The sequence below is a fragment of the Falco peregrinus genome, chromosome 7, assembly GCF_023634155.1.
Source record: "Falco peregrinus isolate bFalPer1 chromosome 7, bFalPer1.pri, whole genome shotgun sequence".
NCBI lineage: Eukaryota > Metazoa > Chordata > Aves > Falconiformes > Falconidae > Falco > Falco peregrinus.
The window spans coordinates 53,006,454-53,023,388 of NC_073727.1; the positions used below are offsets into that span (position 1 = coordinate 53,006,454).

The 16,935-nt window shown below is 40.1% G+C and overlaps 1 protein-coding gene across 4 annotated transcripts in view; it reads right to left on the reverse strand.

The window, feature by feature from the left end:
- Positions 1–2,299: 2,299 nt before the first annotated feature.
- The window catches only part of RNASET2 (ribonuclease T2), a 28,965-nt gene continuing 14,329 nt past the window's right edge, over positions 2,300–16,935 (reverse strand). For all 4 annotated transcript variants that reach the window (XM_055810245.1, XM_055810244.1, XM_027777486.2 and 1 more), the window contains exons 5-10: positions 16,467–16,524; positions 15,602–15,672; positions 9,895–10,008; positions 7,570–7,615; positions 7,286–7,360; positions 2,300–4,842 (exon numbers count right to left, since the gene is read on the reverse strand). In XM_055810245.1, the coding sequence (XP_055666220.1) occupies positions 4,651–4,842; positions 7,286–7,360; positions 7,570–7,615; positions 9,895–10,008; positions 15,602–15,672; positions 16,467–16,524 (556 nt within the window). In that variant the 3' untranslated portion in view covers positions 2,300–4,650. The remainder of the gene's footprint in view (positions 4,843–7,285; positions 7,361–7,569; positions 7,616–9,894; positions 10,009–15,601; positions 15,673–16,466; positions 16,525–16,935) is intronic.

Genomic DNA, 16,935 nt, shown 5'->3' on the forward strand with positions numbered 1-16,935 from the left:
CTATGCACAGCTACTCCTCCCTCAGCTGAGCACTCTGGAAAGAGAGACGCCTCTCTCCAAAGCTGCCAGCACTTAAGTTTTACTCAACAATACTAAGCAGAAGTAAGTGATCTAATGGCGGGTACCTGCTGGGATGCATCACACTTATTTATAGGGACTGTAATTATTACAGGGTAACTGCTGTGCTTTTAGTTCTTGCTAATTTTGTTTGGCTCATCTTCTCTGATTTACATGCAGAGCACGGGTTTCTTAACACAAAGAATTGTGTGAGTTACAGAAAAATCTGAAGTGAACAGCCTCTTTTCTGTAAGTGAGGCTGTATTCAGAAAAGCGCTTCCTACAGACAGCATCGTGGTATTCTTCAGCTTGCTTAGGTATTTTCTATCACCTGCTCAAAAATTTTCTTATCAAACATGGTCACTTTTCCTTCTTTTTTATAAAAGGTTTCTGAAATGAAAGTCCTTCATACTGAGCACTGTGGTTTTCATGCTGAACACAGATAGGATTCATACCACCAGTTTGCAGGCATGGTTGGGCTTGGTTGCTTGGCTGCTAGGTTCATCTAATCCTTGCCCAATCTGATGTTCTGGGGTAAGGAATAATGAACAACACAAACATAAAATAATCTGCCCATCTCCCACATCAGGTCTCACTTAGCTTGTGTACTAAAGCTCTTATTTGCCAAAACACAAGAAATGAAATCCCTTCTAGGGCAACTTTATGGAGCCGGGAGTACTTACACGCAGAAAGGGAAGGCACACAGTGGGCCTTGTGAAGGAAGCTGTCTGAGCAGCAAAACAGTATGAATTTAGAATAAATACAACATCCCTCATCATCGATTGCTCCATTCCCAGGAAAGTGACTTGCAAAGTCCTGACATTTTCCCTTTGTATCATCCATATCGTCATCAGGCAGCAATAATACTGTTAGTAGCACCCTTAACCTTCTATGGTTTTGGCTTAATGGTGCTCAGAGCCAGACCCAAAAAACGCACAACTGCCTGAAGCACAACCACACCAGAAATGAGGTGACTAAATTCAAGAACCCACCCCTATGAAAATCCCCCTTCCCACTGCAAAAGCCAGCAGCTGCCGCTTTGCTGCTCTAGACAGGTAGGCTGTCCACTTCGGTGGGACTTGACTCACAGTGTATTGATGTTGCTGCGTGGGTACTGCGGTCCTGCTGCCGCTTTTTTCCTTCTGATGGGCAGCAGCGCAGCTCTGTGCTCGCCAGCTACTGAGAGTGGAGTGGGGACAGGACACAGGCCTGTGCCACCTCCATTTCAGCCTGCAAAAGTATTTTCACCTATCAACTGGGCAACAGCAACTGGTTGCTGCCCCCACTAAGAACCAGGGAGATGGGGAGAAGACCCTTCTGCTTCTCCCATCTCCTGTTCCTGCTGGCAGTGGCAGAGCAGCCGGCTGCTGGTAGGGAGAGACAGACATGGCTTTCAGTACAACATACACATGCATGGGTAGCTACCTAGAGAAACTGATTAGAAATTGTTTTTTCCAATCTTGTGTTTCCCTCCACATCGTAAACTTGGCTGAAGCTGGGCTCCTGTGCAGCCAAGAAGGGCTCAGGGCAGGCCAGGAAGACAGTGAGAGAATGAGAGAAGAGAACCTTCCCATGGTATTAGAGGAGAAACTGTCCTTGGAAAGGGGACAGACAGCCCCTGCTCTAACCTATGGGCCATGGGATACTTATGCATTTTGCAGGAGGGCACTCGGACAAACAGTACAAACAAGCTAATTCCCTTTGTGGAGTTGATTAGTGTTACAGAGCACTGAGACTGCACAAACAACACCCCTGCAGGGATTTACCTAATTTATTCAATGATGCAGAAAAGAATATAGCCCACATCTTCCCCAGGCTATACTGAATCTTCAAGGCTGACAGATTTTATTTTGCTTAAGAAAGTGAGTGACACTTTTAAGAACTGAAGTGATTTTTAAGGCTCCCAATATACCTATGTTTAACTCCTGTATTTAAATTGTGTTAATACAACCCTTGAGATTATACATTCTGATGAAAAGCAACCGCCAAGGCTGGTAACTGGCTGTAAGCCATTGCTAGAGAGAGCAAAGGACATGATCTTTGGTCTGAACCAGTGCCACCATTCATTCACCTCTCCTGGTTGCCCACATCCAGACATAGCCCTTAAAGCAAGCCTTAAATGTATCACTTAAAACTTTACAGTGTCTTGGCACTCCTCTGCATAAAAATCAGTCAGTAGCTTTTAAAAGGCATTTTTATCTTCCTAGAAGCTAGGGAGGTGGGATTGTCAAAAACCAAGCAATGGCAGTCATACACAGTGTTTTATTACTACTACTAATAAATTAATCATAGCAAATTACAAAATCTAATGTTTAATAACATTGGTACAATTAAAAGAACGTGTGTGGTTTTGTTAATGCAGTACCTCAGGTATGTCCTTTAAACAGAACTTCAGAGTCTGTGAGGTTATTTTTAGCCAACCTTGACTTAACATCAGACCTGTTTTACTCAGTTGCAGGTTGTTGTTTAGCATGCTGCTGCGTTTGCCATCTCCCTCCCTTCCTCTCCCTTTCTCATTTCAGATTATACTAGTTTCTCCTCAAAGTTTTAAAACTTAGCAGGTCCCTCGCATTTCTTGCATTTGAAAATGAAGTTCAAAACCACATGGAAGCTATATGATCTACTTACTGCAGAGGCTGGTCATTTCTAACTCTTGTCTGTATCCACTGACTATTTGGCAAGAATCAGGTTTACTTTGAGCCTCACATTGTGGATGTTGTTAAGTGTCTGTTGTCACTTCCGTGCGAAGTACCTATTTGCAGTTGTTGGCTTTCCTTAAATTAATGCATTACATTTGAACTGCAGAGAACTCATAATGTATATTTTGTCTCCCTAAGCATTATGTGGTTCATAAAAAAAATATATAATTTATACTGCAATTAAAAATAAAAAATTAGGCAATTGATTTGAGCTTCCATTAAGCATGTGTCTGTGCAAGAACCAATGCCACCATTGCTTCCAAGTTTCAGCTTTTCTTCTAACGTGAAGAGGACCAAGGAATTAAAATTGCAGAAAAATAGGCAAACCCAACAATCACTCACTTGGCAGCAGCAGAGCATGTTGCTGAGGATTTCGTGGGATTTTTTTATACTGTACCTGCTCATCCAAGGTGGCAATATTTATAGTGAGATTTTGAGAAGTCTATTGTTTTAATTAAGGACTGTGTTCATAACTGAACTGGTGACTGAAAAGCACTCAGCAAGATGTTTATGAGATGGTCGATGGTAGTTACCAGCCTAGGTTTCCAGTTCCCTCACTGCTAATTAGCTTAACAAGCAAGGATATGGCATTGCACCCCGAGAACCTTGAAAGGAAAAGAAGAACAAAGGACTTCCAAGGATAAAAAAAATCCAAACCATTAAAAAAATAGCACAGTTTTGAGGAAAAGGTGAGTCTTGCTTCTTTTTAAAAAAATCAACTTATGTGAATTGTAAACTAATGTCCATTTTAAGTTGTTTGCACTCTATTTAGTCCGCTCAAAACCTATGTACTTTCTAAGTACTATCTGAAAGAGATGAAGAGAAAGTTTAAAAAAGTACAGGGTTACTCCCAAATTTTGTCCCCTTTGGAAACGTGCAACTTTGTGGCATGTTATTATTATGGGGTGGAGATGCACTATTGCTAACATTTGTACTTCTCACTGAAAATCCTGTGGTATCTGCTGTTTCACCTATAAAAAGCTGTTTCTTGGAACAAAGTGATTACGTGACAATCATTTTTAAATAAAAGTGCAGGCACTCACACTTCTGTGGTAATGCTAAATGTTCAAATACAATGAAAAATTAATAACAACATACTTCTAGGGCCTAACATTTTCCTACACTAGCAAGTTAAGTTCTAAGATCGGCTGTTCTTCAAGACTGTATCAAGCTACCGTAGCAAAATCAATCAAAGAATAGGTAAGGCTACAAATAGTCTTCCTGAGGACCTTGACGCAGAAATGCTATAACCTGATGAATGTTACTTCATCCACTATGTAGTTATGCATAAGCTGTCATCTTTGGTCCACCATGATCTCCTGAGTGATGAAAGGTTTAATGCCTCAGAGGACCTGGCCCCTGTTCAGCACTTCTGGAGAGGAAACTTACACAAGGCAGTGGGTATTATGTCTGGGAAAGGATCTTCTGACAGGTCTCCAAGTTCTTTTTGTTTACATTACTTTCTTCTCAAGAAATTGTCATCTAATCTCAGAAAGACAAGCATTCTTTCAAAACAAAGAACGACTTAAATTCCCCAACTCACTGGCAGAAACCAAGAAGTGGCAGATTTAACTAAGAAGTCACAGTTCTCTTTTGAACATTGATTCTAAACATGAGCAAACCAAAAAGTCCAGGCAAAGCTGTACATCAGATTCTGATCCCATCAATATCCAAGCAACAATTCAATACTTTAGCCTGTGTAACTGATAATACAATGTGGACCATTCTCCTTTAATGGCGAAAGTAGTATGTTTTCCAGCAGAAATCTTCCCAGCATGCCTGCAATCTGGACAGGGCTTTGGAATATTGCTAAGTCAAGGCCACTTTCCAAGATACAATGTTTAAGGGTTTGGGTTTTGTTGCTCCTTAAAAACTTTTTCAAACTCTTACGGCTTCATTTGTGATCTTGGACCTGTGAAGGATAATAGGTTGGGAGAGAGTCACTGCAGACAGACAATTCCTCAGTTCCAAGCTTCAAGTCAGCCTGCACTGGGTCAGATTCACCCTCCAGTGCCGTGCAGTTTCTCAGCTGCAGTTCTTTGGTGAAGCAGAATTCAATCTGACCAATTGTTTGTGCTTTTTCACCCTAGAAACATGAGGGATGAGATCAGCTTAATGGGGAGAAGAAAATAAATAAATTCTTCAGATATACTGCCTTATCTATAGAATACAGTAGTGCTTATTTGTGTATTTGCCACTTAAAAATGTGAAGGAGACGGGTACCAGAGGTATCTGCTCTGGATGGACAGAAACAAAACACATCCCAACATTATTCAGCAACATGGGGAATCTGCCAAACTAGTCTCATTATGAAATGCCGTGACACAGATTATCTTGCCATTTATCAAATCTGCACAGTACACAGAAGCTGTTCACCTTAATGATGAGTTATGGCTGAACTCTGAATATTGAAGGGTATGTGTGACCTGAAAGCCACCTTTCACCAAATCTCTTGTAGCAGGATGGGAATTGAGGCAAAGAAAATTCTCCAAAAAGGAGCAAAGAAACTTGGTTTTGTAATAGCTTTTACTGAAAAGAACACAGAAGCAAGCTGTCAAAAGTAGCAGAAATGTCATTTTCGGACTACAGGACAGATTAGGAAGAAAAATATTGGCCACGAATAAGACAGACGGGCATGGAAGCCTTTCATGTGGGACAGAAGATTATACAAAAATCCCCCAAAATGCTCAGGTGTGACAAAATGTATGGTAGGAAAAAACTGGTTTTGAAACCTTTGAGCCGAACCAAAATACACATACAAGACAAAAGTAACTGTGGTGGAGTATTTTTTTGTTGTTTGTGATTGGGTTTTTTTACTGTTGGGGTTTCTTTGGGTTTTGGTGGGGTATTTTTTGTTTAGGGTGTGGGTTTTTTTAAGAAATTTAAGAACACAGCAAATGTGTAATGTTTTAAATATCAAAGTATTTCCATAACACACTTCAGGCATTGACAAGGCTGGAGCTCTGAATTGGGTTATCTTCAAACAGCTGTGGTGTACTCTTTCCTCTCTATTACCCATTAGATTCAGCTGTTAAGCACAGGAGATTCAAGCTTTAAATTACTTCCACATAATCTGAGCAGTACCCCAACTGTACTAAAAGCAACGGCAGAACTCCAGTGAACAGAGCTAGAAACTGGAGTCTGTGTTAGCTCTGTATTTCTGCAACATCAAAAGGTGGGTGAGTGTGCAACACACATCCAACTCACATTCCTCTGTTGCTTACAGTAACTTAAAAATACATTTTGAAAATGCTGTAACCTAGAATTCTTTTTCACATGAAGAAACATCTGAGCATAAAAATCTCAGAGCACTACTAAAGTAAATGAGCTAACAACACAGAAGCTATTGAACTTCAACTCTATCTTGGCAATTTTTCATAAAATTGTCTGTGTATGGGCAATAACTCTGCCAAGTGTTTTGTAGTAAACCACTTTTATCAAGCTGAGATAATAAGGAAATACTCATAAGAGGGAAAGCTATCTTTTGGGGTTGTTTTTTTTGTTTTACTGTTGGATAAAAGCAAAGAAACCTAGCTGAAAAAGGGAAGAAACAGCTATGCAGCCTACCCATTTAATTGCTCAAAATACTGTTTTGTTCCTCCAAAGGCATTTTGATTTCGATACGGAGACTTGTATTTTATGCTACAGCATCTGTGTGTTTCTCTACTGGATTATGATTCACAGTATAATCATTGGCAAGGAAAAGTAGAAAGAAATGGAAATTCTAGACACTGTTGGCTCGAGAGGAAAGAATATAGTCATCCTGAACAACAGCGAAGCCCAAAATGCCTTTTTCTACCTCTTTAGGTACAGGCTCTTAAGAACAACCTCAGAGAAGAGCCTCCGGGCTGCTTTATTTCTGAAGGAGTCTGTCCATGGAGGCAGTTCATGCAGAACATGAGCGATGCCCTGCGAAGGAAAGACTGCTGCTGACAGGCAGTACCTTTGTCAGGGCTGACAGTCACTGGCTCCATTCAGCTCACTCTTGTTGGTTACAGTAATTTGCTATATGGCAATTAAGCCCTAGCAGGAGGATTGAAAAGTACTCAGTTACTGCAGTACCTCTAGCATGGTGGTTACAGCACATGCAGGAGACGCAGGTTCAAATTTTTAAAGACAAAGAGAACTTTAAAACCCAGTGCTCCTACTTTCTGAGTATGTATACCAACAGCAAAGTTACTAGGTGAAGAATGGACACTTCCTGACTAACAATTTTTCTGCATTAAGAAAAGGCTGTGGCAACAGTAATATAAGGTGAACTCAGTGATGCCAGTATGTAAGCAACGTTTTTATGAACTCAACTCCAAGAACTGAGCAATATCTAATCTGCAAAGAGATTACACAAGGAACACCGAGACCTAAGTTTCACCATGCTGAAGATTTTTCACTCTATTTTTGCTTTTGTTTTTTGATAAAAAGTAGTCTTTAAAAAAGTTGTTGGGTCTTTTGTTTGGCTGGAGGTTTTTTTGTTTGTTTTTTTGATTTTGCAGGGTTTGGGCTCTGTATATGTGTGTGTTTGGAGTTTTTACCTCTTCAGGAGGAAGACACTGGATCTTTGGTGTTACACCGTAAAACTTCGTAAGAGTTTCCTTTATGGCAGTCATCTGAAAAATTAAAAAGCTTAAAGAAATTAATAAGTCACTAGCACACGTTCCAACAGCTCCCACACTCGTTAAGTTCACAAAAACTTTTAGATAAATCAGAATGTTAAAGAGCAATTTAAAAAAGATCACTTATTCTCTAGAAATTACATGACTCCTGATGAAAAAAAGTACCTGCACGTGATTTTATTTTATAAAAGATTGCCTCTTACCTGGTAATACGAACTGCTTGGCTTTATCCCAGCTTTCAGGAGACAACTGAAACAAAGACAAAACATTTTTCCACAGTTCCTGTATGCAAACATAACTTCATAGTCATTAGGTAAACAGATAATCTTCGTGAGAACTTGGCAATCATCACAACAATGGGGAGGAAGGGTAACTTGCCTTCCGTCCACTACCAAGCCTAGGAAAGGCTCCCCTTTTCTGAAAGGCTACTTCCCATCCAACTCAGTAGGGTCAGGAAGAACCCTCTCCCCTGCCTTAATCTGAGGAGCTGGGAGAGTCAAGTCTTCAGACATGGCTAGGGGAAAGGGCTGTATTATTGTTATTTACTGAACCTTCAGAATACTCCATTGAGTGGCAGTACATGCAGTTTAATTGCCTCTTTTCCCCTGCCTCGAGCCACACCCCTATGCTCTGGCCACCAAGAAGGGATGGAAACAGACTTGTGAGGCTGCTCTAGGCACCCTCATGTCCTAACGTGGGGTGGGCTTGCTGGGGTGGGAGGGGCACAGCACGCTGGGAGAGGAACGTGGTCTGTGGATCTGGATCAACATCAATGCCAGGGCAGAAACACTTCCTAATGAATAGATTTTTGAAGAGGAAAGGTTGTTCACATAAGCAAAACAAGGTAACTCACAAAAACCTCAGGCCTATATACGCCTTTAGATTCAGTTCTGAGGGAAGTCCACACTTCCAAGCTGACAAGAGTCAGGACCCAATAGATCCAAGCCTCTACGTCCCAGCTTCTTCCATAAGGAGTGGGAATGTTCAGCATCTCACATGGATGTAATCCATGAGTGCTAATAATGCTCAACCCTTCCAAGGTCAGGTTCTGCACAGGGAAGACTGAACCCAGTTGACTAAAGGTCTAGCTGTTCATCATAGCCATTTTCCACGGGGTATAAGGAGGCCAATAAAATAGGCAATGTTCTGTCATTCTTACAAAAGCCTGCATGATATCTTCTTTTCAATAATTCCCTTTCTGGAAACAGTCTTTTAATCACTACCACTACTTTTTCTCATTCAAGTAAAATGAAGTACAATGAGATTATCAGCAGTGTATATCAGAGAGTATCAGAAAATCAGAGAAAATATTACTCTTTTCAGTAAAGATTAATTATACGCATTTTTACAGCGGAGAATATGCTCTGAGCAATTAATTTCAATGTTTCAGTTGCTACTCTTTTTCAGTGCTACACATGCTGGTATCAAGTCACATAACTGGTCACTGTGCCATCTGTAAATGTTTTAGTCACACCATCACAGCTACTTAGGCAACTGACTTATCAGACATTATTATTTTAATACTACATACGACATGCTCTTAAGCACTGTGTCTAGAAAAATCTGATTAAGTTTTACAAGACACCTACAAGAATAGGAGGCGGGGTGGGAGAAAGACATATTTCCTCTGTGCATGTGCAAAGTGAATGAGTGTCTTAGGAGACTGCTTGGAAAAAAACACCGACAGAAGATGATTTTTAATTTTTTTTTAATTATTTTTAAGATATGTTTCTAGATACAAAATAACTTCTCTCCTTTCTCTGATAGAGACACACAATTAATGGTCAACAAAGCTGTGTGAAACATTCTCCTACTCATATCAAGCACTGATCAGGAAAGGGCTCTGACCGTCTACCATTCACCTGCAGCCAGAACGTGTACATACAGTGCTTGGACAAGCCACAACATTCCCACCAACATTTTGTATCTGGAATGGCCAGCGCTTTGGAACCATGAGGAGGAATCAGCCCCTAGGACAAAGCAAGACTGTCACATCGTGGCTGTTTGTTTGAAAGGACAGCAGAGGGCTGCCTGCAGTGACTGAACGCTGCCCTTCAGGACACCCTCTCTTGCTGTTACCTCTCAGCCTCTTCCCAGGACGTCCTTCAGGATTTTGCCCACAGCTTGTCCTTTCCTCTGAGCACAGCACTGTCTTTTCTAAAAGCATGTGTTTGGCCCTCTGTATGACTCAGAAGTCTGGGGGAGGTTGTCACTTGATTTGTAAGTTTACAGGTAGAATAGCTTTTGGTAGCGAGATATAACTGATAAGGCTTCTCAAAATTTACTGGCTCACATTGTTTAGAATTATGCTGCAAAGAACACTGCTGGCTTACCAGACTCCGAGGTGATCAGAGACATGCTTCCCAGAGTAGACAATCCTTCCTCTGAACTCCAGTACTAAAAGTAATTTATGTTAATGCTCATTTCCCCTCTGCCATCAGATTTTTAGATTTTTCTTTTTAGGCTAGATTTGAACCTTTTAGAAACTGTTTGAAGTAAGAGGCAGACCACTGAGCTCATTTACATACCTGTTAAGATCAATGTGCTGGTAGAGTTCTAAGGCTTTACTAAAGTATTTTTTCTGAGAATTAAGGATTGGAAGCGTGGCTGCACAAGTGCCATGTTTCTCCCACTCATGCTTCCTATAGGAGAAAAGCAAAATTTAAGTTTTAGAAAACATTATATGCTGCACAAGCTAGCCAATACAATTAAAGCAAGCATCTGAAAGGCTGTATGTGTGAAGTAAGACACTGCACTCAGAAAAATACTGCACATGCAAAAAGGCAAACCAAGAGAACTCCCACCATTTCAATTACAACCATATCCATATATTGGTTTTTTTTAGTAGAATCATTTACCAAGATTTTGGACCTACCAGGAGAGTAAGGGAAAAGCCCACAAAGTCCCTCATTATGGTTTGTAACATCAGACTAAGGAAAAAGCCTTTCAGATAATAAGTGGTGTTAAAACAATACAAATGAGTTGGCCTTAACATTGGCAGTTGCAAAAGAGAGACTTCAAATTAATGTAAGAGCTGCAGAAGACAAAGGAGATGATGGTCTAACGGTTTGGATGGCCTGGGACATTCAGAATTAGTAATCTGTTTTCCTATAAATTATGTATATGAATTTGTGTGAAAGTCATTTATAGTTCAACCCTTCACCTGTTATCCCACCAAAAGGAAAAAAACTCTCCTCCCCCGTCCATCATCTGTCTTTGTAAGATTAGGCATTGCAAGGTGACAAGGTAAGATAGATACCAATGGAGCAAATCATTGCTTCATTCCAAAGCTGACTAAGAATACTTCGTGTCACAAGAGTGTGACAAAACTTTATTAAGCCAAAAGCAGAATTTGGGTGGGTTTTTTAGATTAAGTTAGCCCAAACAGCTGGAGTGTTTGGTTTATTTAGCTGTCTCCTTTGAATCAGCTCGGTTTTGAAATAATTAAATGAAGGAATTTATGAAGCAAACATGTATCATGCTCTTATGATACAAAGATCTCTCCATGTATTGCAAAGAGATGTTTGGAGGTCAGAATGGTAAGAATATGCCTAGAATATAAGTATTTCTGAATTTTGTATAAGTTTTAATGGAATCTTATCTGTTAAATGTACTTTCAAAGCACTAAATTCTCAAAACTGAACAGACTAACCCTTATTTTGAGTGTGTCCTGGTTTCAGCTGGGATGGAGCTAATTTTCTTCTTAGTAGTTGGTGCAGTGTTGTGGTTTTGGATTTGATTTAAGGACAACATTGATAACACACTCATGTTTTTAGCTGTTGCTAAGTAATGTTTACACTAAGTCAAGGACTCTTCTGTTTCTTGGACTTTGCCAGCAAGAAGGCTGGAGGGGCACAAGAAGTTGGGACAGGACTCAGCCAGGACAGCTGACCCAAACTGGCCAAAGGGATATTCCATACCACAGAATTTCATGCTCAGTATATAAACTGGGGGATGTTGGCCAGGGCCTGCCAATCGCTGCTTGGGGACTGGCTGGGCAAGAGTCAGTGGGGTGGTGAACAACCTTACTGTGCATCACTTGTTTTCTTTTCTCACTTCCCTTTGGATTTTATTCCTCTCCCTTCTCCCTCCTTTTTTTATTATTATAACAATAAAAATTATAATAATTATTGTTGGTTTTATTTTATTTCAATTATTAAATTGTTCTTATCTCAACCTTTGAGTTTTACATCCCTTCCCAATTCTGCTCCGCACCCCTCTGGGGTGAGGGAAGAGGGTGAGCAAGCAGCTGCAGGGTACTTAGTTACCAGCTGGGGTTAAACCACGACAGGGTGGAACAATGAAACTGCACAAGCTACTGAGACAAGACTGTTGCATCAGCTTTTACTTTGGCCTGTGGAAATACCTTTCACAGGCCTGCTCTCATATCTTTCTTCTATTCCCCCATCAAGTCTTCTAATAAAAAGGAACAGTGCAAAAGAAAGCAACTCTTGCAATTTTATGACAAACTCAAATTGGACCAAAAAAAAAAAAAAAAGGGGGCAAAGCTCAAAATATATTTATATCAATTCTAAAGTCTATTGAAAGAATAAACAGTATAATCTTTAATAAGACCACCTGTGAATTGGGGAGGGGGGGAAGGAGTATGGGGGTGTTTTTTCTTCTTTCTTTTCAAGTTTTCATGAGCCCTGTATTAAATAGGTATCAATTCAGCAGATGTACACAAAAAGTTATCTAATCACAAATTCCTGCCACTACCACAGCATTCTCTGGCCTTATGATACCTTAAGTATGTCACAGAAAAGTAGAGAAGTACAAGGACAACTATTATTCACTTGAAAGCCTGTCTTTGAATTGCTCATTCCTATTAACTTCATATTTTTCCTCAGGAATGAAAACACTTTTAAAAGTTATGTTTTTACCTAGAGAAATTCGTATACTACTTCTGAACAGAGAATGAATAAAGCAGCTGTGGGGTCAAGAGATTTGGGGCAGGGTAGAAGATGTGTTACTAGAAGATTTTACTGTATGTTCCCGAATTCAGCCTTGCAGAGAGTTCTCATCTTCGCTGTAACACTGAACTTGACTGCATCTCATGTGAACTGTTTACTGCCTGGAGATGTCCACTTTATATGGGCCAAAGAGCAGATTTCTCAACAAGGGAATTAAAATTACTGATGAGAAAAACAGACCAGTTTTAAAACAAATGGAAGCTCTTTCAGGGATAAATTTAGCAAGAGATATTGAGCAGTTAGCTTGGACCAGAAGCAGCCAACAGCCAAATCCAAAGGGCTACTGGAACCACAGTAAGCTGGAGGCAAGGCTTTGCATGTAGGATGTCAATTTTTCTTCAGAGAATATATGCATGCGTGTAAAAGTAAGGGTAAAGTGTTGTGCTTGTCTTTGGAAGGCTTTCTGTAGTACTTGTATCAGAGTGCCCTGCTGTTTCCAGAAAGAAGGCAGAAAGAGAAGGGTAAAGATCTGATGGTGCTCAAGAAGCATATTACTGCTACCATGGAACCGCTGCTGGAGTGGTTTGGTCCAGTTTGCACTGATACATGTCCCAGCCAATGAGGCTGTAGGGATCTCAAGTAAAAATACACAGACCTACCCACAGACAGTGCCTATGCATCATCAGCTGCAACAAGTCAAGAACACATTGTGCCCAAGTTTTTTTAATCAGTCCTGTGAACTTCCCGAATGGAAAACTACTTTAGAGTCACTAGAGACTCTAATTACTGAATTAGTGAAACTAAGTAACGCTGTCAAGAGTGTTATCTTTTTTTTTTGCATAAAAATATTTTTGCATAAAAATTTTTTGTGAAAAAAAATGCAGATACAGCTAATTCTGACCATTCAGCACAGGCATATGAAATTTCACCTTCACCTCTTCCATTTACATGCAAACTGAAGCAGTTAGGAAGGAGCTGCAGGTACTAAGGAATAACATAAAATAATCTGTTTAGAAATCAAAAGAATTAATGTCTCAATGTTATTCATTGAGACACATTACCCTTCACCTAGACCACAAAAGGACAAGGTAATTCTACTTGAGTCTCAGTTCACAGCGGGATGGCAGGTGGACACAGAACTGCCTGTATTCATGAAGGCCACCCATCCTTCTGTACCTCTAGACATACCAATGCGCTAGGCAGTAGCACAGAGCACAGGCTAGTTGTCAAGAACTTTGCTTTCATCTTTTCCTCCTTGTAAGAAGACACAAGTACTTTCTCAGCCACACAGGAGTGAGGCTTAAGGCACTAGACTGGGTTCCACCAGCCACCAATTCCTCTATGGCACTGCTAAGAGTAAGTGTTCCACTAGCATACCTCATAGCCAAGTCCTACAAATGAAGTCTTAGCGGGCTGCAGAAATGCAAAGAAACAAAACTAGTACAACTCAGCTCTGTTGAAAGGATTTTGCTCCCTGTTGTGTACAAGGCAAGAGTTCCCCCAGGCACAAAGTCACACAGATGTGACAAAGTCAGGACACATATCAGGTGGGTCTGAGGTTTATAGAAACCACCCAGCTGGAAGACCGGCTCATTATTAGGGTAGGAACAAAGGTCTGTAGAGCACAGCTGCAAGTGCTGCCCACAAAATGTAGATTAGGGAGACCCAGCTGTCCTATAGGCTGAACACCAATTCCTTCTCTATATACGTAGAAACTGATCCTGAAGGGATTCTTGACGTAGAATTTTTTATTTGGTCAAAAAAATTACTAACTACTATAAGAGGGACAGTTTCAGTTAATAAATTGAGATATAAAGCACATATAACCCTTTGTCCTTAAGGCATTCTAGCCTGTCCAGTTCAAGCTCTTGGGTGGCGATTTTCACAGCCCGTAAGTCAACAAGGTGAACAGAGATGTGCAACTACCTTTACAGAAGCACCCACAGCCATACTAAAATCACCAAAAAATATTCTTTACCTCCCCTTTTAAGCCAGGGATACAGTTAGAGGTAAATCCAAGAAGAAACATACACAATTATAGCAGCCTTGGGAAAACCCTGACATGATACAGTAAGATAGTCAATATCCATTTGGTTTGTGACTGCTCACAATCTTTACCCAATTAAGATACCCTTAGTCTACAACAATAACTCAACAGTCAGTTTTACTTTCAGATTCTTATTTCTGCCGTATCAGGAAGTTTATGCTACAGACAATTTTTGATTTTTTTTGTTAATTTTGAAGTAAATGCAGTATTTTAACTGAAGGGGGACATACAATGGGATTTTACTGGCTTTCAGTTGGCTTAAAAGCTTACATTTACAAAAATATGCAGTTAGAGCTGCCAATTACAGTGCACTTGTCACCTTACTGAAAGGGAGTGAATTATCCTGTCAGTCAAAATATTAGTGACAGTGTTATAACCTGACATTTGTATTGCTTTTATGATATTTCTTATTTCCAGGTATTGAAAAAAAAGTGTTATTTGCTAGCCTGTAACTGAAGGGGAAAAGGTTTCGACTGTATTTGTTCATACCTGCTGCCTACCAAACCACCCCTGTTAGTAAAATAAGAACTGCCATGCACCTGTTTTTATAAATAGGTAGGTAGCCAGTGCATGAGAGATGCTAGACTTATGACACATTTTTCTTACTCTAATTCCAGGAACAGTTTAAGGTGGCATAAAACTGTGCTACCACAGAAAGAAGCAGTCGTGCTCTCCTTGGCACAGTACAAGAACAAAGGTGTGGAGGGAGAAAAAAGTGAGACCACCACTTTCAACAGGTACAAGTTTAGGTTGCCATAAGACACTTGCGGAACCAGTTTAAGACTCTGAGAAGTGCCTTCTGCAGAGCAAGCACAAGACTAAGAGAGATGCACATTCCCTTCAAAAAATTTGAATGCCCAAAAGGAAAGGTCTCTCAAGGCCCAGCAACACAGCGAAATTAGCTAGAAGAGGTCTGAAAGCTACTCTTGCAGTTAGATGTGACATCCCAGGAGCGCTACTGCTATTCAGATTTAATATGTCAACAGCAGCTGTTTCTCCTCCCTGGGGGTAAAGGAAGGAAACACATTCTCTTTCACTAAGTTTAATTTCTCTGAAACCTCTGCCATAGCCTTCTCAACAGCTGCAACTTGCAGGTGCTCTAACAAGAAAATAGATCTATTTTGCAAATGAGACTGACAAGATAGACTACTTTCAGTGGCTTCCTGGACACCACTTCCCAGGCACAACATCTCACCTGAAGAATTACCAAGTCAGATCAATCCATTTTTTTATAAAACAATATCCAAAATACTTCTTAGGTTTTTTTGTACTCACCAGAACTGGGTGCGATTCAGAGACGAATGAAGCACATCAGGCCAATAGTGTCTCATGTCTGACAGAAGATCCTAAAAGTATCACAATAAACCTACAGTGTTGAAAAGTATTTCTTACAAAATCTACACACATTGCAACATTCTCTAGAATTGAGGCCTCATCTTTCAACACCCCCAACTAAAACATTTACCCACAGAAAGAGAAAAGGTCTTTTTCCCCAATATTCTGAACATGCTGCTGTTGAAGGTAACAGGTAGGTACAACTGGCTAAATATCTGAAAGTACTAATACCAACACACTGCCTCAAAGTAGGATTTTCCTCCAACTGTCCCTGCAGAAGTTGTTCAATCACACAGCTTTTCACATTTGTTGGTTCAAGCCTCCTTTCCCCGTTCACAACACATTTGCGTGAAATATGGATTTTTTTTTTAATTTAAAAAAAAATTAAAAATGCTTAATTCCCTGGGAGGAAACACCCAGAAAACTGTACTCTGAACTCATACTTTCTGTGTTCTTTGCAGTAGAAAATGGAAGAGAGAACATGGACTGACTGTAACCACATTTTCACAAGTACTTCTTACTACTGCAAATCCACTGCCTGTATTCTATATTTAAGGAGGATGTGGCTGTACTAGTCAAACCTCACACCTACAAAACCAAGCAGGAACAGCTGCTAATGACCACAAGCACTGCAACTTCAAGTAGTACCAGAAGCACCTAATGAATTTGTGGAGTCGTTAAAAGAACACACCTCTCAGCAAACATTAACAGTGATAAATTGTAAGCTACAGATTTTGCATATAGGATGTGTAGAAATAATTGCATAGCTCTGCTTGGTACAATTGTTTTTGTTTTAAATAAATACCTTAATCTCTGTGACATTGAAATGCCATGTCCTATTACACTCTTCAGTTTTGTCAGGCCTAGGGAAGGAAAACAAAAGTGAAAAAATATGTCTCCTAACTCACTAATGGTAACTAATATCATTCTGGTTTATTTCATTAGCCAGAATTTTAAATATGGAAGATTATAGCTAAAGATTTTATTCAATTCAAGTACAATTTTATACAATTCAAGTAACCCATCAGCATCCGCAATGTTTCAGAAATAAAAATTCAAGACATTAATTATGGCCAAACATTTCCACACAGAAGCTCTTTGTTAGGCCCTCCAGTCCCTCTCCCTATGTGTAAAAGTTCTGTGGGGGGGAGTAAATGATATGGAAGGGTCTTGCACATGATGCCCCTAATGACACTGACCTCCTCAACCACTGCACCAAGTGATGATTCTGCAAGTACCACCAAGACACTCACTGGAAATCTAGACATAATGCT